The sequence below is a fragment of the Triticum urartu genome, chromosome 2 (assembly GCF_003073215.2).
Source record: "Triticum urartu cultivar G1812 chromosome 2, Tu2.1, whole genome shotgun sequence".
Classification (NCBI taxonomy): Eukaryota; Viridiplantae; Streptophyta; class Magnoliopsida; order Poales; family Poaceae; genus Triticum; species Triticum urartu.
This window is the reverse complement of record NC_053023.1, coordinates 673,469,597-673,482,468: the sequence shown is the minus strand read 5'-3', so window position 1 is coordinate 673,482,468 and position 12,872 is coordinate 673,469,597. Positions and strand designations below refer to the sequence as shown.

The 12,872-nt window shown below is 43.9% G+C and overlaps 1 protein-coding gene across 1 annotated transcript; it reads right to left on the bottom strand.

The window, feature by feature from the left end:
* Positions 1–11,426: 11,426 nt before the first annotated feature.
* Positions 11,427–12,669, bottom strand: LOC125534011 (transcription factor MYB41-like). Its single transcript, XM_048697318.1, has 2 exons — positions 12,358–12,669; positions 11,427–12,187 (listed from the first exon to the last, which is right to left on the bottom strand). Exons 1-2 carry the CDS (start codon positions 12,627–12,629, stop codon positions 11,539–11,541), a joined length of 921 nt encoding a protein of 306 aa, XP_048553275.1. The 5' UTR covers positions 12,630–12,669; the 3' UTR covers positions 11,427–11,538.
* Positions 12,670–12,872: the final 203 nt, after the last annotated feature.

Sequence of the window (12,872 nt, the reverse complement as noted above, 5' to 3'; positions counted from 1 at the left end):
TCTCCAACTTTAGTTGAACCGAGTGTGGCTACGCCCGGTCCTTGCGAAGGTTAAAACAGCACCAACTTGACAAACTATCGTTGTGGTTTTGATGCGTAGGTAAGAACGGTTCTTGCTAACCCCGTAACAGCCACGTAAAACTTGCAACAACAAAGTAGAGGACGTCTAACTTGTTTTTGCAGGGCATGTTGTGATGTGATATGGTCAAGACATGATGCTAAATTTTATTGTATGAGATGATCATGTTTTGTAACCAAGTTATCGGCAACTGGCAGGAGCCATATGGTTGTCGGTTTATTGTATGCAATGCAATTGCGCTGTAATGCTTTACTTTATCACTAAGCGGTAGCGATAGTCGTGGAAGCACAAGATTGGCGAGACGACAATGATGCTACGATGGAGATCAAGGTGTCGCGCCGGTGACGATGGTGATCATGACGGTGCTTCGGAGATGGAGATCACAAGCACAAGATGATGATGGCCATATCATATCACTTATATTGATTGCATGTGATGTTTATCTTTTATGCATCTTATCTTGCTTTGATTGACGGTAGCATTATAAGATGATCTCTCACTAAATTTCAAGATAAAAGTGTTCTCCCTGAGTATGCACCGTTGCCAAAGTTCGTCGTGCCCAGACACCACGTGATGATCGGGTGTGATAAGCTCTACGCCCATCTACAACGGGTGCAAGCCAGTTTTGCACACGCAGAATACTCAGGTTAAACTTCACGAGCCTAGCATATGCAGATATGGCCTCGGAACACTGAGACCGAAAGGTCGAGCGTGAATCATATAGTAGATATGATCAACATAGTGATGTTCAACATTGAAAACTACTCCATTTCACGTGATGATCGGTTATGGTTTAGTTGATTTGGATCACGTAATCACTTAGAAGATTAGAGGGATGTCTTTCTAAGTGGGAGTTATTAAGTAATATGATTAATTGAACTTTAATTTATCATGAACTTAGTCCTGATATTATTTGCATATCTATGTTGTAGATCAATAGCTCGCGTTATGCTTCCCTATGTTTTATATGTGTTCCTAGAGAAAACTAAGTTGAAAGATGTTAGTAGCAATGATGCGGATTGGATCCGTGATCTGAGGTTTATCCTCATTGTTGCATAGAAGAATTATGTCCTTAATGCACCGCTAGGTGACAGACCTATTGCAGGAGCAGATGCAGACGTCATGAACGTTTGGCTAGCTCAATATGATGACTACTTGATAGTTTAGTGCACCGTGCTTAACATCTTAGAATCGGGACTTCAAAGATGTTTTGAACATCATGGACCATATGAGATGTTCCAGGAGTTGAAGTTAATATTTCAAGTAAATACCCGAGTTGAGAGATATGAAGTCTCCAACAAGTTCTATAGCTAAAAGATGGAGGAGAATAGCTCAAGCAGTGAGCATGTGCTCAAATTGTCTGGGTACTACAATCGCTTGAATCAAGTGGGAGTTAATCTTCCAGATAAAATAGTGATTGACAGAATTCTCTAGTCACCATCACCAAGTTAGTAGAACTTCGTGATGAACTATAATATGCAAGGGATAACGGAAACGATTCCCAAGCTCTTCGTGATGTTGAAATCGATGAAGGTAGAAATCAAGAAAAGCATCAAGTGTTGATGGTAAACAAAACCACTAGTTTCAAGTAAAGGGACAAAGGGAAGAAAGGGGAACTTTAAGAAGAACGGCAAGCAAGTTGCTGCTCAAGTGAAAAACCCAAGTCTGGACCTAAGCCTAAAAATGAGTGCTTCTACTGCAAAGGAACTGGTCACTGGAAGCGGAACTACCCCAAGTAATTGGCGGATAAGAAGGATGGCAAAGTGAACATAGGTATATTTGATATTCATGTTATTGATGTGTATATTACTAGTGTTTGTAGCAACCCCTCGGTATTTGATACTGGTTCAGTTGCTAAGACTAGTAACTCGAAACGGGAGTTGCAGAATGAACAGAGACTAGTTAAGGGTGAAGTGACGATGTGTGTTGGAGGTAGTTCAAAGATTGATATGATCATCATCGCACACTCCCTATACTTTCGGGATTAGTGTTGAACCTAAATAAGTGTTATTTGGTGTTTGCGTTGAGCATGAATATGATTTGATCATGTTTATTGCAATACAGTTATTCATGTAACTTAGAGAATAATTGTTGTTCTGTTTACATGAATAAAACCTTCTATGGTCATACACCCAATGAAAATGGTTTATTGGATCTCGATCGTGGTGATACACATTTTTATAATATTGAAGCCAAAAGATGCAAAGTTAATAATGATAGTGCAACTTATTTGTGGCACTGCCGGTTAGGTTATATTGGTGTAGAGCGCGTGAAGAAAATCCATGCTGATGGGCTTTTGGAATCACTTGATTATGAATCAGTTGATTGCGAATCGTGCCTCATGGGCAAGATGACTAAGACTCCATTCTCCGGAACAATGGAGCAAACAACTGACTTATTGGAAATAATACATACTGATGTATGCAGTCCGATGAATGTTGAGGCTCGCGGCGGGTATCGTTATTTTCTGCCCTTCACAGATGATCTGAGCAGATATGAGTATATCGACTTGATGAAACACAAGTCTAAAACATTTGAAAAGTTCAAAAACATCAGAGTGAAGTGGAAAATCATCGTGATAAGAAAATAAAGTTTGTACGATCTCATCACAGAGACAAAAATTTGAGTTACGAGTTTGGTCTTCAATTAAAACAATGTGAAATAGTTTCACAACTCACGCCATCTGGAACACCACAGCATAATGGTGTGTCCGAACGTCGTAACCGTACTTTATTGGATATAGTGCAGTCTATGATGTTTCTTACCGATTAACCACTATAGTTTTGAGGTTATGCATTAGAGACAGCTACATTTATGTTAAATAGGGCACCATCTAAATCCATTGAGACGACACCGTATGAACTATGGTTTGGCAAGAAACCTAAGTTGTCGTTTCTTAAAGTTTGAGGTTGCAATGCTTATGTGAAAAAGTTTCAACCTGATAAGCTCAAACCCAAATCGGAGAAGTGCATCTTCATAGGATACCCAAAAGAAAATGTTGGGTACACCTTCTATCACAGATCCGAAGGCAAGATATTTGTTGCTGAGAATGGATCCTTTCTAGAGAAGGAGTTTCTCTCAAAAGAAGTGAGTGGGAGAAAAGTAGAACTTGATGAGGTAACTATACCTGCTCCCTTAATGGAAAGTATTTCATCACAGAAATCTGTTCATGTGACTACTACGCCAATTAGTGAGGAAGCTAATGATGATGATCATGTAACTTCAGATCAAGTTACTACCGAACCTAGTTACTACCGAACCTCGTAGGTAAACCAGAGTGAGATCCGCACCAGAGTGGTACGGTAATCCTGTTCTGGAGGTCATGTTACTTGACCATGACAAACCTACGAACTATGAGGAAGTGATGATGAGCCCAGATTCCGCGAAATGGCTTGAGGCCATGAAATCTGAGATGAGATCCATGTATAAGAACAAAGTATGGACTTTGATTGACTTGCTGAAGGATCGGCGAGCCAGTGAGATTAAATGGATCTTCAAGAGGAAGACGGACGCTGGATAGTAGTGTTACTATCTACAAAGCTAGAATGGCTCAAAAAGGTTTTCGACAAGTTCAAGGCGTTGACCATGATGAGAATTTCTCACTCGTATCTATGCTTAAGTCTGTCCGAATCATGTTAGCTATTGCCGCATTTTATGAAATCTGGCAAATGGATATACAAAACTGCATTCCTTAATAGGATTTATTAAAGAAGAATTGTATATGATGCAACCAGAAGGTTTTGTCGATCCTAAAGGTACTAACAAAATATGCAAGCTCCAGCGATCCATCTATGGACTGGTGCAAGCATCTCGGAGTTGGAATATACGCTTTGATAAGTTGATCAAAGCATATAGTTTTATACAGACCTGTGGTGAAGCCTGTATTTACAAGAAAGTGAGTGGGAGCACTACAACATTTCTGATAAGTATATGTATGACATATTGTTGATCGGAGATGATGTAGAATTATTCTACAAAGCATAAAGGAATGTTTGAAATGAGTTTTTTCAAAGAAAGACCTCGGTGAAGCTGCTTACTTACTGAGCATCAAGATCTATAGAGATAGATCAAGACGCTTGATAAGTTTTTCAATGAGTACATACCTTGACCAGATTTTGAAGTAGTTCAAAATGAAACAGTCCAAGAAGGAGTTCTTGCCTGTGTTACAAGGTGTGAAGTTGAGTAAGACTCAAAACCCGACCACGACAGAAGATAGAGAGAGAATGAAAGTCATTCCCTATGCCTCAGCCATAGGTTCTATAAAGTATACCATGTTGTGTACCAGACCTATTGTATACCCTGCCCTATGTTTGGCAAAGTAGTACAATAGTGATCTAGGAGTAGATCACTGGACATTGGTCAAAATTATCCTAGTGGAATAAGGATATGTTTCTCGATTATGGAAGTGACAAAAGGTTCGTCGTAAAGGTTTATGTCGATGCAAATTTTAACACTGATCCAGATGACTCTAAATCTCAATCTGGATACATATTGAAAGTGGGAGCAATTAGCTAGAGTAGCTCTATGCAGAGCATTGTTGACATAGAAATTTGCAAAATACTTACGGATCTGAATGTGGCAGACCCGTTGACTAAACTTCTCTCACAACCAAAACATGATCACACCCCAGTACTCTTTGGGTGTTAATCACATAGTGATGTGAACTAGATTATTGACTCTAGTAAACCCTTTGGGTGTTGGTCACATGTCAATGTGAACTATGGGTGTTAATCACATGGTGATGTGAACTATTGGTATTAAATCACATGGCGATGTGAACTAGATTATTGACTCTAGTGCAAGTGGGAGACTGAAGGAAATATGCCCTAGAGGCAATAATAAAGTTATTATTTATTTCCTTATATCATGATAAATGTTTATTATTCATGCTAGAATTGTATTAACCGGAAACATAATACATGTGTGAATACATAGACAAACAGAGTGTCACTAGTATGCCTCTACTTGACTAGCTCGTTGATCAAAGATGGTTATGTTTCCTAACCATAGACATGAGTTGTCATTTGATTAACGGGATCACATCAGTAGGAGAATGATGTGATTGAATTGACCCATTCCGTTAGCATAGCACTTGATCGTTTAGTTTGTTGCTATTGCTTTCTTCATGACTTATACATGTTCCTATGACTATGAGATTATGCAACTCCCGTTTACCAGAGGAACACTTTGTGTGCTACCAAACGTCACAACGTAACTGGGTGATTATAAAGGTGCTCTACAGGCGTCTCCGAAGGTACTTGTTGGGTTGGCGTATTTCGAGATTAGGATTTGTCACTCTGATTGTCGGAGAGGTATCTTTGGGCCCTCTCGGTAATGCACATCACTTAAGCCTTGCAAGCATTACAACTAATGAGTTAGTTGCGGGATGATGTATTACGAAATGAGTAAAGAGACTTGCCGGTAACGAGATTGAACTAGGTATTAGATACCGACGATCGAATCTCGGGCAAGTAACATACTGATGACAAAGGGAACAACGTATGTTGTTATGCGGTCTGACCGATAAAGATCTTCGTAGAATATGTGGAGCCAATATGAGCATCCAGGTTCCGCTATTGGTTATTGAGAGACGTGTCTCGGTCATGTCTACATAGTTCTTGAACCCGTAGGGTCCGCACGCTTAACGTTCGATGACAGTTATATTATGAGTTTATATGTTTTGATGTACTGAAGGTAGTTCGGAGTCCCAGGATGAGATCAAGGACATGCGAGGAGTCTCGAAATGGTCGAGACGTAAAGATTCGATATATTGGACGACTATATTCAGACATCGGAAAGGTTCCGAGTGATTCGGGTATTTTTCGGAGTACCGGAGAGTTACGGGAATTCGCCGGGGAGTATATGGACCTTATTGGGCCATACGGGAATAGAGGAGAGAGGCCAAAAGGAAGGAGGCGCGCGCCCCCCTCTAGTCCGAATTGGACAAGGGGTGCAACCCACGTTTCCTTGTTCCTCTCCCCCTCTTTCCTTCTCTCCTACTTCAACAAGGGAAGGAGGAGTCCTACTCAGGACTCCCCCCTTGGCGCGCGCTCCTCCTAGGCCGGCCGCCTCCCTCCCTTGCTCCTTTATATACGGGGGCAGGGGGACCCCATAGACACAATAGTTGATCATTGATCTTTTAACCGGTGGCGGTGCCCCCCTCCACCATAGTCCTCGATAATATTGTAGTGGTGCTTAGGCGAAGCCCTGCGAGAGTAGAACATCAAGATCGTCACCACACCGTCGTGCTGACGGAACTCTTCCCCGACATTCTGCTGGATCGGAGTCCGGGGATCGCCATCGAGCTGAACGTGTGCTAGAACTCGGAGGTGCCGTAGTTTCGGTGCTTGACCGGTCAGGCCGTGAAAATGTACGACTACATCAACCGCGTTGTGCTAACGCTTCCGCTTTTGGTCTACGAGGGTACGTAGACAACACTCTCCCCTCTCGTTGCTATGCATCACCATGATCTTGCGTGTGCGTAGGATTTTTTTTAAAATTGCTACGTTCCCCAACAACAACAACTTCTTCTCCCTCAAGTCATGTATCTTCAACAGAATTGTACGCGTATCAGGGACTCGCAATCCTCTATATAACACGTACAACGTCCCCCTCAAAGGGTAATACGTTTCCGCATCGCACAGTATATATAGACTTAACACTGTCATTAGATTTAATCAATGGTGTTACATGATCGGAGGTAATACTCTTCGTGTATACTTTGGTGTCAGCTGTAGAAGGCCGCGCGTCGGTCTCAAGGTGCTTGAGCTAGCTCCATCACCTTTCGACACTGCAAAAACAACTTCCTACCCCAACTAACAGGTTATCAGACAGAAACAGGACAATGCATCAATTGGATGGTGTATACGTCCATAAAATGCAAGCCTCATAGAGAGATAGATCACCCATAATTAATAACTCGGAGCTTTTATGTTGCATCGGTTGAGACGGTAACGTTAGCTCATTTTGTAGTTTTATTCCTCAACATGTTGATGTTCATTAGAACAAAATTGTAGATCAATTGTCTCGGCTAGGGTACAAATAAGTTTAACAGATTGAATATGATATTTGTGACAAAGCAACATGTTGAAGCATGTTTTTTTGTGTCACTACATCAGATTTAGCACAATTAATTCTTTTTATTTTGAAACACATTTTTTAGGTTAAAGGATGTTTTCTTGTGTCACTGCATCCGGTTTAACAGATTTTTAGGTTGCCTGGTACTTGAAAGAACTGGCCCACATACCAATGTATTATGGCGAAGGCATGTGAAATGTGGATCGACCAGTCTTGAACCAAATTGTTGCTTTCTGTTAGAGGCTTAGAGCATGGTTAATAGTATAGCCAACAATAGGCTATATGGAGTTGCCATGTCACTTATAGACAATTCGATAGCTCGCTTATACAATAGTTAGTAAAACTAGTAGTGTTTATATCATTAATATATGGTCCACCTCCTTCTCTCGCAAAGGGTGTTAGAGTTCGTGGTACAACTGGATCTAAGTTTATAGCTCGTTTCACTTCTCTCTCATCTTTTCTCTCCTCCAACTAGGCATAAATCTTATGTGGCATCTCTTATATCCCACCTATCTAACTCTATTGTACTTGCTCTTAGGGCAGGTTGGGGTTGTTAGAATACAACTTGTATTAGGATTATGACTCCTACTCGGTTTGTAATAAGTCTAGGTCAGGTGCGGCTTAGCTCTTATACTTATTTCTTGTACCGGCACAATATTGCATAAACAATTATTCAATACAATTCTACATGGTATCAGACTTTCGATCCTAGGGTATGGCTAACCCGCCAGCCCCGCCACCGCTGCCGCCACCCGGCTACTTCGAGCGGCGCGCCACCATCGTCGCCGCCAAGGTCGCCGTGGCCACGGCCTCCTCCGCCTCTACCTCTACTCTAGCTCTACCTCCACCAATACCCCCATCCATCTCCTTCACCAACACCATCTTCGATATTAGCCCCTACATCCCCATAACCCTAGACCTCGCTGCTCACAACTACTACTATCGGTGTCACCTCTTCGACGTCCACCTTGGGCGATGCAATCTCCGCTCTCATGTTGCCGACAACTCTCTTCCTCAATTTCATGATCCGCAATGGGTCAAGGATGATCTCGTCATTATTCAATGGATCTACATGCTAGTCTCCACAGAGATCTTCAATCTCGTCCACTGTGACGGTGCCTCCGCCGCTGATCTATGGGCGGCCCTTCATCGGCTCTTCCAGGAAAACATCGACGCTCGCGCCAAAAATCTTCACACAGAGCTTTGGAATACTGTGCAAGGTGATTCTCCAGTCGGCATCTACTGCCAACGCCTCAAGGCGATCGCGGGTGAACTCCGTGAACTTGGTGATCCGATCGAGGATCGCCAGCTCATCAACGTCCTCCTCGTCGGCCTCAGCGAGCGGTTCGAGAAGCAGGCCTCCTTCATCCCTATCATGCGTCCGCGTCCCTCCTTCGTCGAGGTTCGCTCGATGCTCCAATGGGTCGATCATGCCCTAACGACGAAGGACTCCCATCCTCAGGTCTTCACTGCTTCTCCTCGCCCGCCCACGTCGACGCCGCCACCACCACCTCCACCAACAACACCTCCTCAACCATCTGGCTGGCGTCGAAGTCCCAACTACCGGGGCAAAAACCCTAGGCCGCCGCACTAACGATCATACCATGCGCACACGTGCCAAGTCCGGGTTTCGTTTACCTGCAAAAGATCGTCTCAATCTTCATGCATCTCTATCTCCTTCCTCTCTACCCAAATCTTACAAATGAGCTCTCCTAGATCCTAATTGGGCCGCAGCTATGAAAGATGAATATGATGCCCTTCTACAGAATAACACGTGGCAGTTAGTTCCTCGTCCTTCCAATACAAATATCGTTTCGGGCAAATGGGTTTTTCGCCATAAATTTAATTTTGATGGGAGTCTTGCACGTTATAAGGCTAGATGGGTATGCCATGGTTACTCTCAGCAACACGGCATCGATTATGATAAGACTTTCTCTCCAGTTGTCAAGCCCAGCACTATTCGCACTGTCCTTAGCATCGTCGTCTCTTCTTCCTGGCCAATTCATCAACTAGATGTCAAAAATACTTTTCTTCATGGCTCTCATCAAGAAACAGTCTATTGTCAACAACCTATTAGCTTTGAACATTCCTCCTATCCTAATCATGTTTATCTTCTTCAAAAATATCTTTATGGTCTTAAACAAGCACCACATGCTTGGTTCCAACGCTTTTCTACTTATGCGCAAACCATCGGTTTTACCCCTTCCCGTTCTGACACTTCACTCTTCACCTTTCATCACAACAACAACACTGCTTGCCTTCTTTTATATGTTGATAATATTATCCTCACAGCTTTCTCACAATAATTTTTAGATCATATTATCTCTCTTCTTCGCCATGAATTCTCTATGACAGATTTAGGTCTTCTTCACCACTTATTAGGTATTGTTGTTATCCGTGACTCCTCTGGTCTTTTCTTATCTCAACGTCAGTACACTCTGGATCTTCTTTATCGTGCTGGTATGCTTGATTGTCAAACTTCCCGTACCCCTGTTGATACAGGTCCCAAACTCTCTACCGACGGTGATCCTTTCTCTGATCCTTCTCTTTATTATAGTCTTACCGGTGCACTTCAGTATCTCGCTCTCACTCGTCCTGAAATTTCTTTTGCTGTCCAACAAGCTTGTTTATACATGCATGATCCTCGTATTCCATACTACAATGATCTCAAAGGCACACTAGACTTAGGTCTTCATGTCAACAAATCCTCTCCCACCTCCTTGACAGCTTACTCTGATGCAGACTGGGCCGGTTGTCCAGATACTCGTAGGTCCACATCCGGATTTTGTGTTTTTCTTGGTAACAATTTGGTTTCTTGGTCTCCAAAAGGTAGGTTACGGCCTCCCGCTCGTCTGCTGAAGCTGAGTACCGCGTTGTGGCTCATGCGGTTGCTGATACGGTTTGGTTGCACCAGTTGCTGTCAGAGCTGCACCGTGCTATTAAGCAAGCTACCATTGTTTACTTTGATAATATTTCAGCTGTCTACATGTCAAAGAATCCGGTTCAACACCGTCGCACCAAGGATATTGAGATCGACATTCATTTTGTTCAAGAGAAGGTGGCTCTCGGTCAAGTTCGCGTTCTCCACGTGCCTACTTCTGCTCAGTTTGCTGATATCTTTACTAAAGGCCTGGCGACTACTCCATTTCAAGACATTCGTTTCAGTCTCAACGTCGTCGAGCCTACCGTTGACACTGCAGGGGATGTTAGAATACAACTTGTATTAGGATTATGACTCCTACTCGGTTTGTACTAAGTCTAGGTCAGGTGCGGCTTAGCTCTTATATATACTTCTTGTACCGGCACAATATGGCATCAACAATTATTCAATACAATTCTACAGGGGTTAGCCTTTTGCTCTTGGAATTATAAGCTGACCTTGATTACATGTTGCCCACCCATAGCCCCAGGTTGGAACAACATCTAAGAGTGATACTATAGATACAATGAACCAACCAGAACGGCGAGGGTTTGACGATCTGGCTTTATCCCCTCAAACCAGCCACACTGAATGTGTCCTACAAAAACAGGCTTCTATTTCGCCGTGTGCCCTTCACGACACGTCCAATCGATTGCGTCATGTTACTTTGAATGTGACCATCATGTGAAAACTATCCAATTGTTAAGTGTGGTTCTATTCAAAATGGTTTGGTCTAAATCTGGCTTCAAAGTTGCCACTGAATTTGCTAGAAAACACAAGGTTCCAAGTGGAACTTTTTTAGGAAACTACGTTAGACGAAAACCATCCTGAACCAATTTTAATCCGGAAACAAAAGGTGGTTTTGCTACTTTCAAGGTGACCGAGGAATGTCTATTTATTCTATCATCACTACAGTTTTCCGTATGGTTTTCTTGTGAATATGTTTGTAAGAAAAAATGTAGGGTTTCGGCAAGTTTGCCTCAAAGTTTGCAGCTCTATACATAAAATTTCCTTTTCTTGTTTTATGAAAATGCAATGCTCTTGTTGGTTCCTCGAAATAAAAGTTTTCTTATTGAAAATGAAATGTACTCAGCTTTTTAATACGTACATCTTAGGTTCGTTCGTATTAGCTAGATAGGCTGTGAGTAAGCCAGTATAACACTATCGCTAAGGCCGGATTGTAACCAAATTATATCCTAAGCGCCACCGTTATTGCGACGAAACTGTTTCAGTTATCTGGAATCTCATTTTACTTGGATGGTCCTCGCGTTTGTGTCGAGTGGCAACATGTTAACTTATAAGGAAAGTGTAGCGCTGAGTCACATCAAATCAGCAATTGACAACCTTCAACTTCACTGAAAAATCTTTGGAAGAACCACAATGAACACAAACAAATCAATGAATGTTGTAGTACACCGTTATTATGGATCTAACTCTGTACAAAACTGTCATACACAAGACATCTATAAACGGTAGCTGTCTTCCAATATGTCCTTCCAGAAAGAGTCACCCTCGAGAGAGCACAGCCCGGGCAGCTCCATCATGGGCTCCAGCAAGCCGCCGAACTCCTGCGTCAGCGACCAGTCACCCGCGGGTGCAACATCATATGAAGCGGCAGTGTTGCAGAGCTGATCAGCCGGTTCAGCTGCTGCAAAGGAGCTTGTCCCCGGAGACGTATCATTGGTCAGCTGCTGCTGCACCACGTGCTGCTCTGACAAATTGGAGTTGTTGCAGAGATAATCCGTCTGCAGGTAGTTCATCTGGTTCGGAACGAAGCTGCTGCTTGAGTTCAGCACTGTGTTTGCTGCTGCCAGGTTGGCTATGAGGCCGGTGGTGCTGTTGTTAGAGCCGATGGCCTGGAGCAGCTGCTGCAGAAGCTGCGCCTGCATGAGGGCGCCGGTGTCCAGGCCGCCGAGGCTCGCGGCCGCCGCCGCCCAGAGGAGCGCGGCGGCGGCGCCGTTGACGTCGTGGTTGGTCTGGTCGGGTGGCAGTTGCTGGTGCGTGACGGGGTCGACGCCCATGCGCAACAGCTTCTTGCGGATGTGCGTGTTCCAGTAGTTCTTGATCTCGTTGTCCGTCCGGCCCTCCAGGTGCGTCGCGATTGTCGACCACCTAATGCCCAACAGAAATTTATCCATGTCAGTGTCAAACTCAAAGACTAACAACTATGGCAAAAGGTCCACGAGGAAATTGACAGTCCATGCATGGGGCATGGCGGCTAAGCTGTGTGTGTGTGGTGGACTGTGGATGTGGAGTAGTTAGACTTGACGTGAACTACGTACTTGTTGCCGAGGCCGGCGTGGAGGGTGATGATGAGGCGTTCCTCCTCGTCGGAGAAGTTGCCGCGCTTTATGTCAGGGCGGAGGTAGTTAGTCCACCGGAGGCGGCAGCTCTTGCCGCAGCGGTTGAGCCCGGCGGCCTTGGGCAGGCCGCGCCAGCTTCCGACGTTCCCGCCGCGCTTCTGGATATGCTCCACCAGCGCTTTGTCCTCCTCCTCCGTCCACGGCCCTTTCTTCACGCCGGCGTCGTGGCAGCAGCACGGCGACCTCCCCATCAGATCGATTTTCTACACGCTCTGCTAGCTAGTGGACAGAAGTCAGAGCTCATAAGCTATGTTCGTGTCTTCCCTTGGTGAGGTATATATAGAGGGCACGGCCATTCGGTGGTCGTAGTCCTTGACAGATTGACAGGGCACGCGCGACAGGTGCAGCCGAAGCTGCGAATTTTCCTTCCATTTTGCTCTATGGCCACTAGTATTGAAAAGTTTGTGTATGTCGGATATACTCTTTAGAAAAAG

What these genes read in the sequence shown, in the direction of transcription:
- LOC125534011 (XM_048697318.1), bottom strand. Translation starts at nt 12,629, where the DNA reads ATGGGGAGGTCGCCGTGCTGCTGCCACGACGCCGGCGTGAAGAAAGGG. An exon ending in CACGCCGGCCTCGGCAACAA is followed by an intron (nt 12,188 to 12,357) that starts GTACGTAGTTCA and finishes GTTGGGCATTAG; the next exon opens with GTGGTCGACAATCGCGACGC.